This window comes from Arabidopsis lyrata (genome assembly GCF_000004255.2).
Source record: "Arabidopsis lyrata subsp. lyrata unplaced genomic scaffold ARALYscaffold_2, whole genome shotgun sequence".
In the NCBI taxonomy this organism is placed as follows: domain Eukaryota; kingdom Viridiplantae; phylum Streptophyta; class Magnoliopsida; order Brassicales; family Brassicaceae; genus Arabidopsis; species Arabidopsis lyrata.
The window spans coordinates 780,140-797,416 of NW_003302554.1; the positions used below are offsets into that span (position 1 = coordinate 780,140).

General features: G+C 34.2%; 2 protein-coding genes across 5 annotated transcripts; both read left to right on the forward strand.

Moving 5' to 3' along the window:
• Window positions 1-3,326: 3,326 nt before the first annotated feature.
• LOC110230766 (kinesin-like protein KIN-14J) lies at window positions 3,327-6,355 on the forward strand. 2 transcript variants are annotated; one of them, XM_021034575.1, is made up of 9 exons: window positions 3,327-3,605; window positions 4,004-4,170; window positions 4,466-4,617; window positions 4,739-4,837; window positions 5,188-5,421; window positions 5,511-5,594; window positions 5,736-5,813; window positions 5,909-6,001; window positions 6,092-6,355. In XM_021034575.1, the coding sequence occupies exons 2-9, from the start codon at window positions 4,053-4,055 to the stop codon at window positions 6,203-6,205; spliced, it is 972 nt and encodes a 323-aa protein (XP_020890234.1). In that variant the 5' UTR covers window positions 3,327-3,605; window positions 4,004-4,052; the 3' UTR covers window positions 6,206-6,355. The 2 variants fall into 2 exon arrangements, with proteins under 2 accessions (XP_020890234.1, XP_020890235.1); XM_021034576.1 differs by lacking the exon at window positions 3,327-3,605 and adding an exon at window positions 3,657-3,902.
• A 3,044-nt stretch (window positions 6,356-9,399) lies between these two features.
• On the forward strand, window positions 9,400-16,197 carry LOC9324010 (kinesin-like protein KIN-14J). Of its 3 annotated transcripts, none has more exons than XM_021034572.1 (21): window positions 9,400-9,703; window positions 10,102-10,268; window positions 10,564-10,715; window positions 10,837-10,935; window positions 11,286-11,519; window positions 11,609-11,692; window positions 11,834-11,911; window positions 12,007-12,099; window positions 12,190-12,219; window positions 12,507-12,848; window positions 12,929-13,010; window positions 13,107-13,202; window positions 13,289-13,468; window positions 13,556-13,662; window positions 13,754-13,932; window positions 14,098-14,262; window positions 14,349-14,602; window positions 14,717-14,880; window positions 14,983-15,569; window positions 15,662-15,768; window positions 15,891-16,197. In XM_021034572.1, the coding sequence occupies exons 2-21, from the start codon at window positions 10,151-10,153 to the stop codon at window positions 15,950-15,952; spliced, it is 3,213 nt and encodes a 1,070-aa protein (XP_020890231.1). In that variant the 5' UTR covers window positions 9,400-9,703; window positions 10,102-10,150; the 3' UTR covers window positions 15,953-16,197. The 3 variants fall into 3 exon arrangements, with proteins under 3 accessions (XP_020890231.1, XP_020890229.1, XP_020890230.1); XM_021034570.1 differs by having other exon boundaries at window positions 9,431-9,703; window positions 15,659-15,768; XM_021034571.1 differs by lacking the exon at window positions 9,400-9,703 and adding an exon at window positions 9,761-10,000 and having other exon boundaries at window positions 15,659-15,768.
• Window positions 16,198-17,277: the final 1,080 nt, after the last annotated feature.

Genomic DNA, 17,277 nt, shown 5'->3' on the forward strand with positions numbered 1-17,277 from the left:
GGAAGATTTACTTATTTTTAGATAGAACAAATTAAATCCTAATGGTGAAACACGAAGAAAGACATGAAATTAATGTTATGCCTCGAGGAGCTACCCTATACAGACAGACAAGCTTCTAGTATTGACTAAAATACTTTGCATGGTTTAACTAAAAACAATATACTACTAGTATATATGTTCATTGAGTATATATATATATATATATATATATATATATATATTCTACATTGTTTTCGAATCTTCGGAAATACCATAGAACATTTGTATATAATTCAAATAATTGCTAGTAATTAATTTTCCATGCACCTTCATTTTAATTAATCGCAACCTCGTAAATTATTTGTATTAAAGATGCGTACACGAGTTAATTATATATGGAGTCAAACAATAAGGTTATCAAGGACAAGTGAATTTGGGATCTAAAGATAATGGAAGGGTTTAGTATTCTTTTATTCTTCTCCTGACTTCTAAAGGTAAGGGATTAATAACGGGTCTAGCTATGTAACCTATGTTGATCAAAATCACGAAAAAATGATATTTAAACTGAGATGATTAATAAAGAAGAAACCAAGAGTCATTATTATCATAAGCTATGTGCATGTCCTAAATTAAATCTTCGCATCTCCCAATATTATCACCCCTAACTAGGACTACTTGTCGTGTGTGTACGTTGAAAAACGGAGTAAGGCATTGTTTATTTCATGTATTTATTGTATAATTTTTTATTTTTTTGTGCAACATATTTATTGTATGATTATGATGCATTAAGACTTTTAACAAAAAAAAAAAAAAATGATGCATTAAGACATTGTTTATGCGTCATATATTTAAGATAAACATTGCATTGTTTATATTTTAGTTACGGTGTTTCCGAGCGGCCAAGACCCAAGAAACACTCTTTTCTTGGAATTTTTTTGTGTTATGAATAGTCTATTTATATATAGATATCACATATTCACATTCATCAATATTTGTTCTTAAACTTGCAAAACACTAGCAAAATAATAGAACAAATTTATAGTTTTTTAAATCATAAATTAGAAATTCATAAAAATCTTAACGTCTGTGTTTTCAATAATTTCCTAAATAGTTTTTCTTTGCTGATTTATTTATTTCGTTAATATCCTAAAAAAAATATGCATCTAAGTTTTATTTGAACACTGTCAACACACGCAAACATTAGATTCTGTAGCCTATAGTCTCCGCTCAAAAAGGATCATTTTGACTTTTGCTTAGCATATAGAATTTGACTATAAAATGTACGAAAATACTACAAATTCTGGACAGTACTTTTTATGCCTTAAACAAAAAAAAAACAACTAATTCTTAGCAAAAAAAAAAAAAAAACTAATTAAATATACGCTTTATTTTGTTACACATATTAACCATTAACTAGTACAAGTAATAAAATTTTCGTTGTAATATTTAACAAGGCGCAGATGATGTATTGTTTTATCGAGACTGAAAATACAAATAAATTATTCACACATTCGAAATAAAATAAAAATATTGAAAAAAATAAAATGAAAGAGATGCTCGCATTAATTGAATGGAACAGAGTCTACTGTTGATTAAAAAAGAACGATCGAACAGTCCATTTTTTGGGGTCCAGTTTATTTAATTTAGCATTAATAACTTTGTCAGCGCGAGCCACTCTCTATGATTTTGATTCCATCATAAATTATAAAACCAACCAAAATTCATATCAAAATTAATTCCTTTAACCCATTACTAAGCTTTGCTTGTAAATATATGAGACCTGTATATATTCGATTTATTGAAAGTGTCTAAGAATTCAGATTCACTTTGAATATTACCTTTCACGTAATGCATGTATGTAGGATCTTCTGTCATTGTCTTATATATTGTCTTTTTGCATCATAAAAATAGATTGACTTTTTACATATACGCACATAAATAATAGATTTCCATTATTTGAATTCACATCTTACATATATATATACGTGTTTAAGTTAGATTATAATTCAGTAGTTTCGGATTTTTTAGCTATGTTCCATCAACCAATCAGTTTGATTTGGTTAGATAAAATTAACAAAAAAAAACACAAGAAAATTATCAAAGTATGAAAATGTAAGCACAAATGTAATTAAAATTCGTTTTTACGTTTTAAACAGTCAAAAAGTAACTAAAATACAACTTGTTCGTTAACAAATGGTTTTTGCATGAGAGATATATGCAAACTATTTAATTAACTTAATTTTTTTCCATTAGAATTAAATTTTTAATTATTAGGACATTGAAATTAAATTCCGTTAAAATTATTGACCACGTGTATGGTCATAAAAAATTCTGAATTCATGATTCGATCAATATTACGACCTACTACATACGATATGGTGTAATTAACCACATTCTCTTGCTATTTATCACATTAAAAGTTATATAATTTATTCATTATTTACTCCACCACTATTTTCCACGTTCTATGGATGATCATAGATTCATAGTGGAGCCACGCATGAACATGGCAAAAATAGAAATATGCACATGGCCATATATACATTATCGACGTATGTGTCATTCAGGCCAATCCAACTTTGTTGTGGTTCTTTCGTCCTCCTTTGACTTAATTTATTGACAAAAAGAAATTACATATGATTTAGGATAAATCATATGTTATCCTTAATCTTAAATCATTAACTAGCAAAATTTTACTCAATTTTAATCATAAAAGCAACTTTATAAGATAATTAACACATATTTTCCAATGAACAGTCCACATATATATTACTTATGGTGGAGTTCGATGTTTTTTTTTTTTTTTTTGACATCTTTGAATCGATAAGGCCCGATCTATAGCCAATCCTTACTATGCGGGGTAACGCAACTTACTGGAGTCGAACTCCGTGGAGAAGGCGGAGTCAAGTGGACGTAACCACTTGACTAAAAGCACATCCTCGTGGAGTTCGATGTTTAATGTAATTAAAATAAAAATATCGATCATAATTATATATGATAAAATTTTGAAATCCAACATCTGTAAACTATAATGCATTAAATAGATAATATTTATCTGAATAGACTAGATAAGATTAGGCATACTAGCTGAAATGCTGGTAAGATGGTGAAAAGGTTGATGGATATCCGATCCAGTTGGTCCGGGCCTTCGATATTTGGGCTTAAATGGGCCGAAACTAAATTGGGTCGAATATAAAAAGTTGAAATATCTCCAAACATAATTTTGGATGGGAAAAAGCGGGAAGTCGAGAGAGTACCTTATTTATAATTTTCTATAACGAGGGTAGGGCCCACCAAGACCATATTAGCGTAAAGCAAAATCAAACAATTAGGAAAAAAACATTTTTTCGAAATTCGAACCGTAATTAGCCTTTGTTTTTCTCGGAATCTAAAAGGAAAAAAAAAATAGAGAGAAAAAAAAGGAGGAACAGTGAGCAAAATCGTGCGACTGGGAAAATTTTCGAATTTTTCTTCTCTTCCGGCGAGGGATTCAAACTTCCGCCTCCAATTTCTCGCCGTGAATCTGAGTTTTCTTCGTGGAATTTCAATAAAATCAGTCGTCATTCTCCGGCTTCTTGACTCTCGAGAGGTTTATCTACAAGCTTCTTCTCCTCATGGCCTTTTAGGTTCGTATCGTTTATTTTTTTTGCCGTCGTCTATGTGTTACAAAAGCGTAGATGGTTTCTTAGGGTTTTTTTACTGGATCTGCGTAATTTTGGTGGAATTTAAGCTGAATGTATGGGTTGATTTGGTCGACTTTTTGGTTATTTGCTAAGCGAGATGTTGAAATGTGGGAACAAACGACATCATTGTTGAAGCAATTTTGGGCTGTTTGTCTCTCTAATTGGAGGACTAGTCTTATCTGAAATTGAAAGCATTTGATTGGCATTTTATCATAGGAGGGTTTGGTGTCGAATGATGAAGTAAGGTCTTTCATGATTTACCATGGATTAAGAAGTGTATGTGAAGACATTTAATACTGATGCTTACTTTTGTTATTGGCTTACTGCTTCATTTGCTTTAGGGTCTTCTCACTACTATAATTCTGGGAATCGCGTAACCTCTGAGTTGAAATGAGCAGTCATCTGGGACAGGACGCCAATATGAATGGGGTCTATGTTCGATCAGATGTGTCTAGCATGCTGAGTTTTGACGGATCAGATAGTCGTGAAAGCGATGATAGTAAGAAAGGTAATCTTTTCAAACGCTAATTCATAGAAATCCTCTAATTTTATCTTAAGATTGAAACAAGTTTTTGGAAACAGTTGTCTTTCAGAACTTTAGAGTTATGACAGAATTATACAAGCGAATATGGAAAAGTATGATTGATTATCTTGAATGAGTCGTTTCTCTTGCTTGATATGGTTTGTAATATTCCAACTGAGCTTTAGCAGAAATGATTGCCTCTCATATTAGGTGTAGGGGGAAATGGGATGATGTTTTTTGTCCTCACTATTTGTCTATTTCTTCTTAATTTCGCCCACAGGTCATCAGAGTTTGGTGGAGTGGTTAAATGAGACACTTCCTTATCTGAAGTTACCATGGGAAGCTTCAGAGGACGAACTGAGAGCATGCTTGAGGGATGGAACGGTCTTGTGTAGCCTTTTAAATCAGCTTAGTCCTGGGTCAATGAGAATGGTACTTGTGAATTTTCATGACCATTTGGCTTATATATCTTTTGTTTTAAAAGCCTTTAGTTATGTGTCATTTTTCACTTACTTATCTGCTGCTAGACTCACCCTCTTTGGTTATTCTATAGGGAGGCAGCTTTGAGCCTGCTAGTGTAAAAATTGAGCGGTTTCTGACTGCTATGGATGAAATGGCCCTGCCTAGGTTCGAAGTTTCAGACATAGAACAGGTTTGTTATGTTTCATGGATATGATTCTTCGTTTCTGTGGAAAAAATTGATTTCTTAAATATGGAAAGACATGTTGGTTTATATAGAATTATCCCATGTCATATAGATAAAGTGGTTCTAGGGTTGCCACTTTTGCTTTAATGACTCGAACCAATTCAGTGTAGGTATATATTTATGTTAAAATCAGCCTCGTTTTAGATACTTCTGGCCTTCTGGGTGCAACACTTTTTCTAATCATGGCTATTTTCTGATTTGCTATTTTGATGATACGATTGCATATCTTTTCTTCTCTCTGTCTTTTTTTGTATTTCTCTATTGAGTTATGACTCCTAATAAAAAGTAAAAAGCAGGGAGATATGGTGCCAGTTTTACAGTCCCTTAAGGCGCTTAAAGCAAGTTTTTCCGATGGTAGTTATGATAAGAACTCCCTAGCTGCAAGGAGGAGGTGGAGCTTGCCAGAGGACCACTCAGATTCAAGAGGAGATGACCGCAACTTTACTGATGGATTCCAGTCGAAGGAAGGATCTGAGATTGATATATCTGATGCTAAAATTTCGGAATTACTTAAATCAAACAGTTTACGAGTAAAGTTTTCTAACATAATTTTAGTCAATTGTGTCCAACCTCTCAGCTATTGCCTCGGTTTCTGATTCAAATGGCATTTCCTTGGCAGAATGCTCCTACTAGGTCACTGTTTGACATGCTGGACAAGCTTCTAGATAAGAGTATGACGAAGATGAATGGACATGTGTCTCATGTAAGCCAAAGACGGAGCTACTCATAGCACCCTTCTCTTGATTCATGTTTTCTGGGTTTGCCTAGATTTTCATTCCTTGGTTCATGGAATATCACTTCTTATTCTCCATCATGTTTCTCACTGTTTTCGTGTGTTGTTCAGGCTATGGCATCTCTCTTGAGCGCACTTGTGCAAGTGATTGAACAGAGAATCTCAAATCAAGCTGATAACCTAAAGAATGTAAGATTACCAAATTCCTTTCTTCCTTGATTTTTCCCGTAATGTATATCATCCTTCTGACTAAGTCATGAAATATGCTTATGGAATGGGTGCAGCAAAATATACTCTTTCGGGTACGTGAAGAAAAATACAGGTCAAGAATAAAGGTCTTAGAAACCTTGGCAGCTGGGACAACACAGGAAAACGAGGTACTATTGTCTCTGGTTCCAATGTTTCTCTTCATTTTATTTCTGTTTCGCTTACGGAATACTGATTGGTATTGCTATTTTTTGTTGTAGATTGTTACGAACTGTATGGAGCATATAAAGGTAATTGATATTAATATACATCTCCTTCATACATATTTCGCTTTTAGTTTTGTTCTTGCATCTGGAAAAGTTAGTTTACATTAAGCACAATAGTTTTGTGCATATTCCCTGTGGAATATAACCTCTAAACCAATCCTAGATTTCGATAAAGGTTCAGTCTGAGAGATCCTATCATAAAACTATTGTGTGTACGCCTCGGACTTAATAACGCGACTTCATACATCATTTTTCATTTGGATTGTGCATTAGATTTATTTAACACAGATCTTTGCGGTTGTGCTCTGTAGATTTATTTAATCGCAACCTCGTAAATTATTTGTATTAAAGATGCGTACACGAGTTAATTATATATGGAGTCAAACAATAAGGTTATCAAGGACAAGTGAATTTGGGATCTAAAGATAATGGAAGGGTTTAGTATTCTTTTATTCTTCTCCTGACTTCTAAAGGTAAGGGATTAATAACGGGTCTAGCTATGTAACCTATGTTGATCAAAATCACGAAAAAATGATATTTAAACTGAGATGATTAATAAAGAAGAAACCAAGAGTCATTATTATCATAAGCTATGTGCATGTCCTAAATTAAATCTTCGCATCTCCCAATATTATCACCCCTAACTAGGACTACTTGTCGTGTGTGTACGTTGAAAAACGGAGTAAGACATTGTTTATTTCATGTATTTATTGTATAATTTTTTATTTTTTTGTGCAACATATTTATTGTATGATTATGATGCATTAAGACTTTTAACAAAAAAAAAAAAAATGATGCATTAAGACATTGTTTATGCGTCATATATTTAAGATAAACATTGCATTGTTTATATTTTAGTTACGGTGTTTCCGAGCGGCCAAGACCCAAGAAACACTCTTTTCTTGGAATTTTTTTGTGTTATGAATAGTCTATTTATATATAGATATCACATATTCACATTCATCAATATTTGTTCTTAAACTTGCAAAACACTAGCAAAATAATAGAACAAATTTATAGTTTTTTAAATCATAAATTAGAAATTCATAAAAATCTTAACGTCTGTGTTTTCAATAATTTCCTAAATAGTTTTTCTTTGCTGATTTATTTATTTCGTTACTATCCTAAAAAAAATATGCATCTAAGTTTTATTTGAACACTGTCAACACACGCAAACATTAGATTCTGTAGCCTATAGTCTCCGCTTAAAAAGGATCATTTTGACTTTTGCTTAGCATATAGAATTTGACTATAAAATGTACGAAAATACTACAAATTCTGGACAGTACTTTTTATGCCTTAAACAAAAAAAAAACAACTAATTCTTAGCAAAAAAAAAAAAAAAAAACTAATTAAATATACGCTTTATTTTGTTACACATATTAACCATTAACTAGTACAAGTAATAAAATTTTCGTTGTAATATTTAACAAGGCGCAGATGATGTATTGTTTTATCGAGACTGAAAATACAAATAAATTATTCACACATTCGAAATAAAATAAAAATATTGAAAAAAATAAAATGAAAGAGATGCTCGCATTAATTGAATGGAACAGAGTCTACTGTTGATTAAAAAAGAACGATCGAACAGTCCATTTTTTGGGGTCCAGTTTATTTAATTTAGCATTAATAACTTTGTCAGCGCGAGCCACTCTCTATGATTTTGATTCCATCATAAATTATAAAACCAACCAAAATTCATATCAAAATTAATTCCTTTAACCCATTACTAAGCTTTGCTTGTAAATATATGAGACCTGTATATATTCGATTTATTGAAAGTGTCTAAGAATTCAGATTCACTTTGAATATTACCTTTCACGTAATGCATGTATGTAGGATCTTCTGTCATTGTCTTATATATTGTCTTTTTGCATCATAAAAATAGATTGACTTTTTACATATACGCACATAAATAATAGATTTCCATTATTTGAATTCACATCTTACATATATATATACGTGTTTAAGTTAGATTATAATTCAGTAGTTTCGGATTTTTTAGCTATGTTCCATCAACCAATCAGTTTGATTTGGTTAGATAAAATTAACAAAAAAAAACACAAGAAAATTATCAAAGTATGAAAATGTAAGCACAAATGTAATTAAAATTCGTTTTTACGTTTTAAACAGTCAAAAAGTAACTAAAATACAACTTGTTCGTTAACAAATGGTTTTTGCATGAGAGATATATGCAAACTATTTAATTAACTTAATTTTTTTCCATTAGAATTAAATTTTTAATTATTAGGACATTGAAATTAAATTCCGTTAAAATTATTGACCACGTGTATGGTCATAAAAAATTCTGAATTCATGATTCGATCAATATTACGACCTACTACATACGATATGGTGTAATTAACCACATTCTCTTGCTATTTATCACATTAAAAGTTATATAATTTATTCATTATTTACTCCACCACTATTTTCCACGTTCTATGGATGATCATAGATTCATAGTGGAGCCACGCATGAACATGGCAAAAATAGAAATATGCACATGGCCATATATACATTATCGACGTATGTGTCATTCAGGCCAATCCAACTTTGTTGTGGTTCTTTCGTCCTCCTTTGACTTAATTTATTGACAAAAAGAAATTACATATGATTTAGGATAAATCATATGTTATCCTTAATCTTAAATCATTAACTAGCAAAATTTTACTCAATTTTAATCATAAAAGCAACTTTATAAGATAATTAACACATATTTTCCAATGAACAGTCCACATATATATTACTTATGGTGGAGTTCGATGTTTTTTTTTTTTTTTTTGACATCTTTGAATCGATAAGGCCCGATCTATAGCCAATCCTTACTATGCGGGGTAACGCAACTTACTGGAGTCGAACTCCGTGGAGAAGGCGGAGTCAAGTGGACGTAACCACTTGACTAAAAGCACATCCTCGTGGAGTTCGATGTTTAATGTAATTAAAATAAAAATATCGATCATAATTATATATGATAAAATTTTGAAATCCAACATCTGTAAACTATAATGCATTAAATAGATAATATTTATCTGAATAGACTAGATAAGATTAGGCATACTAGCTGAAATGCTGGTAAGATGGTGAAAAGGTTGATGGATATCCGATCCAGTTGGTCCGGGCCTTCGATATTTGGGCTTAAATGGGCCGAAACTAAATTGGGTCGAATATAAAAAGTTGAAATATCTCCAAACATAATTTTGGATGGGAAAAAGCGGGAAGTCGAGAGAGTACCTTATTTATAATTTTCTATAACGAGGGTAGGGCCCACCAAGACCATATTAGCGTAAAGCAAAATCAAACAATTAGGAAAAAAACATTTTTTCGAAATTCGAACCGTAATTAGCCTTTGTTTTTCTCGGAATCTAAAAGGAAAAAAAAAATAGAGAGAAAAAAAAGGAGGAACAGTGAGCAAAATCGTGCGACTGGGAAAATTTTCGAATTTTTCTTCTCTTCCGGCGAGGGATTCAAACTTCCGCCTCCAATTTCTCGCCGTGAATCTGAGTTTTCTTCGTGGAATTTCAATAAAATCAGTCGTCATTCTCCGGCTTCTTGACTCTCGAGAGGTTTATCTACAAGCTTCTTCTCCTCATGGCCTTTTAGGTTCGTATCGTTTATTTTTTTTGCCGTCGTCTATGTGTTACAAAAGCGTAGATGGTTTCTTAGGGTTTTTTTACTGGATCTGCGTAATTTTGGTGGAATTTAAGCTGAATGTATGGGTTGATTTGGTCGACTTTTTGGTTATTTGCTAAGCGAGATGTTGAAATGTGGGAACAAACGACATCATTGTTGAAGCAATTTTGGGCTGTTTGTCTCTCTAATTGGAGGACTAGTCTTATCTGAAATTGAAAGCATTTGATTGGCATTTTATCATAGGAGGGTTTGGTGTCGAATGATGAAGTAAGGTCTTTCATGATTTACCATGGATTAAGAAGTGTATGTGAAGACATTTAATACTGATGCTTACTTTTGTTATTGGCTTACTGCTTCATTTGCTTTAGGGTCTTCTCACTACTATAATTCTGGGAATCGCGTAACCTCTGAGTTGAAATGAGCAGTCATCTGGGACAGGACGCCAATATGAATGGGGTCTATGTTCGATCAGATGTGTCTAGCATGCTGAGTTTTGACGGATCAGATAGTCGTGAAAGCGATGATAGTAAGAAAGGTAATCTTTTCAAACGCTAATTCATAGAAATCCTCTAATTTTATCTTAAGATTGAAACAAGTTTTTGGAAACAGTTGTCTTTCAGAACTTTAGAGTTATGACAGAATTATACAAGCGAATATGGAAAAGTATGATTGATTATCTTGAATGAGTCGTTTCTCTTGCTTGATATGGTTTGTAATATTCCAACTGAGCTTTAGCAGAAATGATTGCCTCTCATATTAGGTGTAGGGGGAAATGGGATGATGTTTTTTGTCCTCACTATTTGTCTATTTCTTCTTAATTTCGCCCACAGGTCATCAGAGTTTGGTGGAGTGGTTAAATGAGACACTTCCTTATCTGAAGTTACCATGGGAAGCTTCAGAGGACGAACTGAGAGCATGCTTGAGGGATGGAACGGTCTTGTGTAGCCTTTTAAATCAGCTTAGTCCTGGGTCAATGAGAATGGTACTTGTGAATTTTCATGACCATTTGGCTTATATATCTTTTGTTTTAAAAGCCTTTAGTTATGTGTCATTTTTCACTTACTTATCTGCTGCTAGACTCACCCTCTTTGGTTATTCTATAGGGAGGCAGCTTTGAGCCTGCTAGTGTAAAAATTGAGCGGTTTCTGACTGCTATGGATGAAATGGCCCTGCCTAGGTTCGAAGTTTCAGACATAGAACAGGTTTGTTATGTTTCATGGATATGATTCTTCGTTTCTGTGGAAAAAATTGATTTCTTAAATATGGAAAGACATGTTGGTTTATATAGAATTATCCCATGTCATATAGATAAAGTGGTTCTAGGGTTGCCACTTTTGCTTTAATGACTCGAACCAATTCAGTGTAGGTATATATTTATGTTAAAATCAGCCTCGTTTTAGATACTTCTGGCCTTCTGGGTGCAACACTTTTTCTAATCATGGCTATTTTCTGATTTGCTATTTTGATGATACGATTGCATATCTTTTCTTCTCTCTGTCTTTTTTTGTATTTCTCTATTGAGTTATGACTCCTAATAAAAAGTAAAAAGCAGGGAGATATGGTGCCAGTTTTACAGTCCCTTAAGGCGCTTAAAGCAAGTTTTTCCGATGGTAGTTATGATAAGAACTCCCTAGCTGCAAGGAGGAGGTGGAGCTTGCCAGAGGACCACTCAGATTCAAGAGGAGATGACCGCAACTTTACTGATGGATTCCAGTCGAAGGAAGGATCTGAGATTGATATATCTGATGCTAAAATTTCGGAATTACTTAAATCAAACAGTTTACGAGTAAAGTTTTCTAACATAATTTTAGTCAATTGTGTCCAACCTCTCAGCTATTGCCTCGGTTTCTGATTCAAATGGCATTTCCTTGGCAGAATGCTCCTACTAGGTCACTGTTTGACATGCTGGACAAGCTTCTAGATAAGAGTATGACGAAGATGAATGGACATGTGTCTCATGTAAGCCAAAGACGGAGCTACTCATAGCACCCTTCTCTTGATTCATGTTTTCTGGGTTTGCCTAGATTTTCATTCCTTGGTTCATGGAATATCACTTCTTATTCTCCATCATGTTTCTCACTGTTTTCGTGTGTTGTTCAGGCTATGGCATCTCTCTTGAGCGCACTTGTGCAAGTGATTGAACAGAGAATCTCAAATCAAGCTGATAACCTAAAGAATGTAAGATTACCAAATTCCTTTCTTCCTTGATTTTTCCCGTAATGTATATCATCCTTCTGACTAAGTCATGAAATATGCTTATGGAATGGGTGCAGCAAAATATACTCTTTCGGGTACGTGAAGAAAAATACAGGTCAAGAATAAAGGTCTTAGAAACCTTGGCAGCTGGGACAACACAGGAAAACGAGGTACTATTGTCTCTGGTTCCAATGTTTCTCTTCATTTTATTTCTGTTTCGCTTACGGAATACTGATTGGTATTGCTATTTTTTGTTGTAGATTGTTACGAACTGTATGGAGCATATAAAGGTAATTGATATTAATATACATCTCCTTCATACATATTTCGCTTTTAGTTTTGTTCTTGCATCTGGAAAAGTTAGTTTACATTAAGCACAATAGTTTTGTGCATATTACCTGTGGAATATAACCTCTAAACCAATCCTAGATTTCGATAAAGGTTCAGTCTGAGAGATCCTATCATAAAACTATTGTGTGTACGCCTCGGACTTAATAACGCGACTTCATACATCATTTTTCATTTGGATTGTGCATTAGATTTATTTAACACAGATCTTTGCGGTTGTGCTCTGTAGCTTGAGAAAAACAGAATAGAAGAGAGAGAAAGATCAGAAGAAAAAGATGTGGTGAGACTGAGAAAGGAAAAAGAGCGCAGTGATGCTGAGATTCGCAAGCTGAAGCAGGAACTCAAAGTAGTGAAAGAAACACATGAAAACCAATGCTTGGATTTAGAAGCAAAAGCACAAAAAACTAGAGACGAGTTGGAGAAGAAGTTAAAAGATGCAGAGTTCCATGCTGTAGATTCAAGTAGGAAGGTGAAAGAGTTTGAGAAGTTGTGCCAATCTAAATCTCAAAGATGGGAGAAAAAAGAGTGCATCTACCAGAACTTCATAGACAACCATTCTGGAGCCTTGCAGGTTGACTTTATAGATAGTACTGTAAACGTTGGCTACCTATGGTAGTTATTTAAATGATATAGAATCTGTGAATTATGCAGGAGTTGAATGCTACTTCGTTGTCTATAAAACATGAAGTCTTAAGGACACAGAGGAAATACTTTGAGGATCTAAATTACTACGGTAAGATTCACTGCTGACACTTACTGTCTATGATTGCTTGGCCTCAATGAATTCATTTCAGAGTACACGGCTTCTTATTTATAATCTTTCTCCTAGGTTTGAAGCTCAAAGGAGTGGCTGATGCAGCGAAAAATTACCATGTGGTCCTTGAGGAAAATCGAAGACTGTACAATGAAGTGCAAGAATTGAAAGGTAAAACTCTTAGTCAATGTAATTTACTAATTTCTTTGTATTGAACCATTCAAGAAATGACTTTAGTTCTTTCTCTTGCTATCTAGGAAATATCAGAGTATATTGCCGGATTAGACCATTCCTTCCAGGGCAAAACAGTAGACAAACAACTATAGAATACATTGGTGAGAACGGTGAATTGGTGGTTGCGAATCCCTTTAAGCAAGGGAAAGATACGCATCGGTTATTTAAATTCAACAAAGTTTTCGATCAAGCAGCAACTCAAGGTTTAAACGTTTTTCCCTCTTATGTGTTGTTAGTCTTCTCCTCTATAATATATGATATTCATATTTTGAATCTGTTATCTTATGCAGAGGAGGTTTTCCTAGATACTCGACCGTTAATTCGATCCATTCTTGATGGCTATAATGTTTGTATATTTGCCTATGGTCAGACTGGTTCTGGAAAAACTTATACAATGGTAAAATGACAAGCTTGATTTTGTTAATAATATGTTTTCACCAAGGATTATAAGTTTTTCTAACAGACATATTTCTATTTTGCCAACACAGAGTGGGCCAAGCATTACTTCAAAAGAAGACTGGGGTGTCAATTATAGAGCTTTGAATGACTTGTTTCTCTTAACTCAGAGTAGACAAAACTCTGTCATGTATGAAGTTGGTGTTCAAATGGTGGAGATATATAATGAGCAAGTTCGTGATATACTTTCTGATGGTGGTTCTAATCGAAGATATCCTTTTCTAATCTAATATAGTGACTAAATATTTTTTGGAGTAGGTACATTCATGCATTTATATTTGCTGTTCCATAGAGAAATTGGTATTGGTCTAGTGCTATTAGGTTTTACTAATGTTCTGTGGTTGCGTTCAATACAAAATTTCCTTAACTTGCATACATTAGGGATTTGGAACACTGCCTTGCCAAATGGGCTAGCAGTCCCTGATGCAAGCATGCATTGTGTGAGATCAACAGAAGATGTTCTTGAACTGATGAATATTGGACTAATGAACAGAACCGTGGGTGCTACAGCTCTCAATGAAAGGAGCAGTAGATCACACTGGTTTGTATACTTTCTTCCTGAACTTGTATTACCTTCCTTATGTTATTGTCTAATTTTAAGAAGACAATGTTGGCTATCATCTGCAGTGTTCTTTCTGTCCATGTACGTGGTGTTGACGTGGAAACCGATTCAATTTTGCGGGGCAGTTTGCATTTAGTTGACCTTGCAGGAAGTGAGAGGGTTGATCGCTCTGAGGCAACCGGAGAGAGACTTAAGGAAGCTCAACATATAAACAAATCATTATCAGCCCTTGGCGACGTCATCTTTGCTTTAGCGCACAAAAACCCTCATGTTCCGTACAGGAACAGCAAATTGACTCAAGTCCTTCAAAGTTCTTTGGGTAATTATCACTCTTTGAAGACAAGATTGAGATTTGTTTATATTGCATAAAAATGATGTTTGCTTTATGTTGTTGTCTTGTTGATTCCCTTAACTTTTCTTTCTTGTTTCTTAGGTGGACAGGCCAAAACTCTTATGTTTGTCCAAGTCAATCCTGATGGAGATTCTTATGCTGAGACCGTAAGCACTTTGAAATTCGCCGAAAGGGTTTCTGGTGTGGAGTTAGGTGCTGCCAAAAGTAATAAAGAGGGTCGAGATGTAAGACAACTCATGGAACAGGTTTGTATTCTCTATCTCGCTCTATATCTCTCAAGATTTAATTTTGGCTATTGAAAGTCATAGAGAACAAAGGTATTCATATGATATTGCTTGATATAACAGGTATCGAACTTGAAGGATGTAATTGCTAAGAAAGATGAAGAGCTTCAAAATTTCCAGAAGCTAAAAGGTAATAATGCAACATCTCTGAAACGTGGACTAAGCAATTTAAGGTTGGTAGGGCCTTCATCACCTAGAAGACATTCTATTGGAGCTTCACCTAATGCTCGACGAGGAAAGGCCCCTGGTTTATTCGGAAGAGGAACCTCAGATGTTGACAACTGCTCCGAATATAGCAGCAAACATTCTGATTCTGGTTCACAACAATCATCTGACGAACGTAAACATCGAAAGGATTTTCACCAACCATCTAAGTTTGCTGGAGGGGCGAAAGGAATTGATTTTGATGATGAAGATGTTGAACTCGTAGGCCTTGCAGATGCAGATTCTGAGGAAAGATTGAGTGATATCTCTGATAGTTGTCTTTCAATGGGAACAGAAACTGATGGATCCATAAGCAGTGCAGTGGAGTTGACTCTATTCCCTGAAACTGCTAAGCCTCTTGAAATAACAGAACGACCTGAAGCCCAAATGACCTCTGAGAAACCCGAGAAATCAGTGAAAATGGGGAAAACTGAGCCAAAAGACAGGTTAGTATCCTCTACTAGCACACATTAATAGATCAATCTGAATGCATTTACAGATTCTTATCATTGTTTTTGTTTTGGGATTTCAAAAGCAGAACTAATATTCCATCGAAGATTCCAAAGCAGACCTTAAAACCACCAGGCCAAACCAGACCGTCTCGTCTGTCAATTGCCACTAGCTCCTCCTCTAAGGCTTTAACAGGTAATGTCTCTGTCTCTATACATCAGGCTCAAATCACAGCCTACTTAGATTTCTATGAAAGATCATATGAAGTATATACTTTGCTTATACATGAGTCATCTAATCTTCTTGATTTGCCTCAGGTGCTAAAAGACCAACAATTAGCACTTCATCTTCAGCGAAACCACTTAACAGAAGGCGGTGAAGACACAAGATTTATCTTGAGGGCTGGAAGAAGAAGCTTTGTTATGGATTTGATCTGATGGTGTTTGGTAGCTAATTGTGTAACTAAGCATATGATGTCTTATTGTTCTTTTTTTGTTAACCTAAATCAAACAAATACCTTAACTAAGTTTTCATATGTCTTAGACTCTTAGTATTAATTTAATCCTGTCGAAGTAACCTGTGAGGTTTTTCTCTATGATTCTAATCACCTAATGTTGCGCACGATATCACTGGAGTAATACATCACTCTATCTGTATGGGCCACTTATTTTTACCGAAAATGAATTTCTCTATGATTCTAATCAACATACTTTGCCTAATCAAGGTAATAATATCTATCTACATGGAAGGATAGGGAAACTTGAGCAAACCAGAATTATGGATTAACTGGAACCAATCAAGACTACTTGATTCTTCTTTTTCCCTTTTGCTGATTCTTATGGCACTATTGTGGTCGCCCAATTTTGGCCTCAATAGCTTAAGACCTTAAAGAGCAAAATCATTGGGATGTGTTAAAGTTTCATTTCATACTAACTAATTGGTACAACTGAATCTCTCAAAAGCCCTACTCTAACTAACTGTTCTTATTCTTATGTATACATTTAACACATTACACACAAACTTTCACTGGAATGGTAAGGTTTAAATAATTTTGTAAGTATATTGCAAATTTCTCTACGGTTTTCCAAAGAATGTCTTGTATCATTTGATAGATTTGATTCCTATTTCATGAGTAAACTTACAAACTTATGATAACAAGACAATGATCCCAAATCCATGAGTACAGCTGCAAACTTCTCATAACAAGACAATGGGTCCTAAATGACTCCTAATCCATGAGTAAAACATCAAACTTATGAAAACAAGACCATTTCCTTAATCATGAGTAAATCTTCAAACTTACAAAAACTAGTACCAAGCTATTTCAAGCACAGTGATTATAAGATTTGGATTCAATTAAGTTCCCATGCCATAATGTAAACGAGAGAAGACAAGACAAAAAAAGCAGAACACAAGTAGCAAGGCACAAGTGAGTAGGACGTACCATAGAGAAACTAGATCAAGACAGTCACTCTTCACAATAAACACTAAGACAGCATATCAAAAAAAGCTCTTGTCCAATTTACCATTGGATATCATATCAGCAAACCATTTTCATGGTGAATGCATCTCCTCTGAACCCGTTGCTTCGCATCTCCGTCATAAGTTCAGCTGATGCAGCTATTTCACCAGCTCTAAGACATCCTCTGATTAGTAGAATGTATGTGCAGGCATTTGGTACATGTCCATTGTCCTTCATTTTTC

Excerpts from the sequence above, each read along its gene's own strand:
- LOC110230766 (XM_021034575.1), top strand. The coding sequence starts at position 4,053 with ATGAGCAGTCATCTGGGACAGGACGCCAATATGAATGGGGTCTATGTT. Across the intron at positions 5,422-5,510 it reads TTAAATCAAACAGTTTACGA|AATGCTCCTACTAGGTCACT; the intron begins GTAAAGTTTTCT and ends TTTCCTTGGCAG. Across the intron at positions 5,595-5,735 it reads TGAATGGACATGTGTCTCAT|GCTATGGCATCTCTCTTGAG; the intron begins GTAAGCCAAAGA and ends TGTGTTGTTCAG.
- LOC9324010 (XM_021034570.1), top strand. The coding sequence starts at position 10,151 with ATGAGCAGTCATCTGGGACAGGACGCCAATATGAATGGGGTCTATGTT. Across the intron at positions 12,849-12,928 it reads ACCATTCTGGAGCCTTGCAG|GAGTTGAATGCTACTTCGTT; the intron begins GTTGACTTTATA and ends TGAATTATGCAG. Across the intron at positions 14,603-14,716 it reads AGTCCTTCAAAGTTCTTTGG|GTGGACAGGCCAAAACTCTT; the intron begins GTAATTATCACT and ends CTTGTTTCTTAG.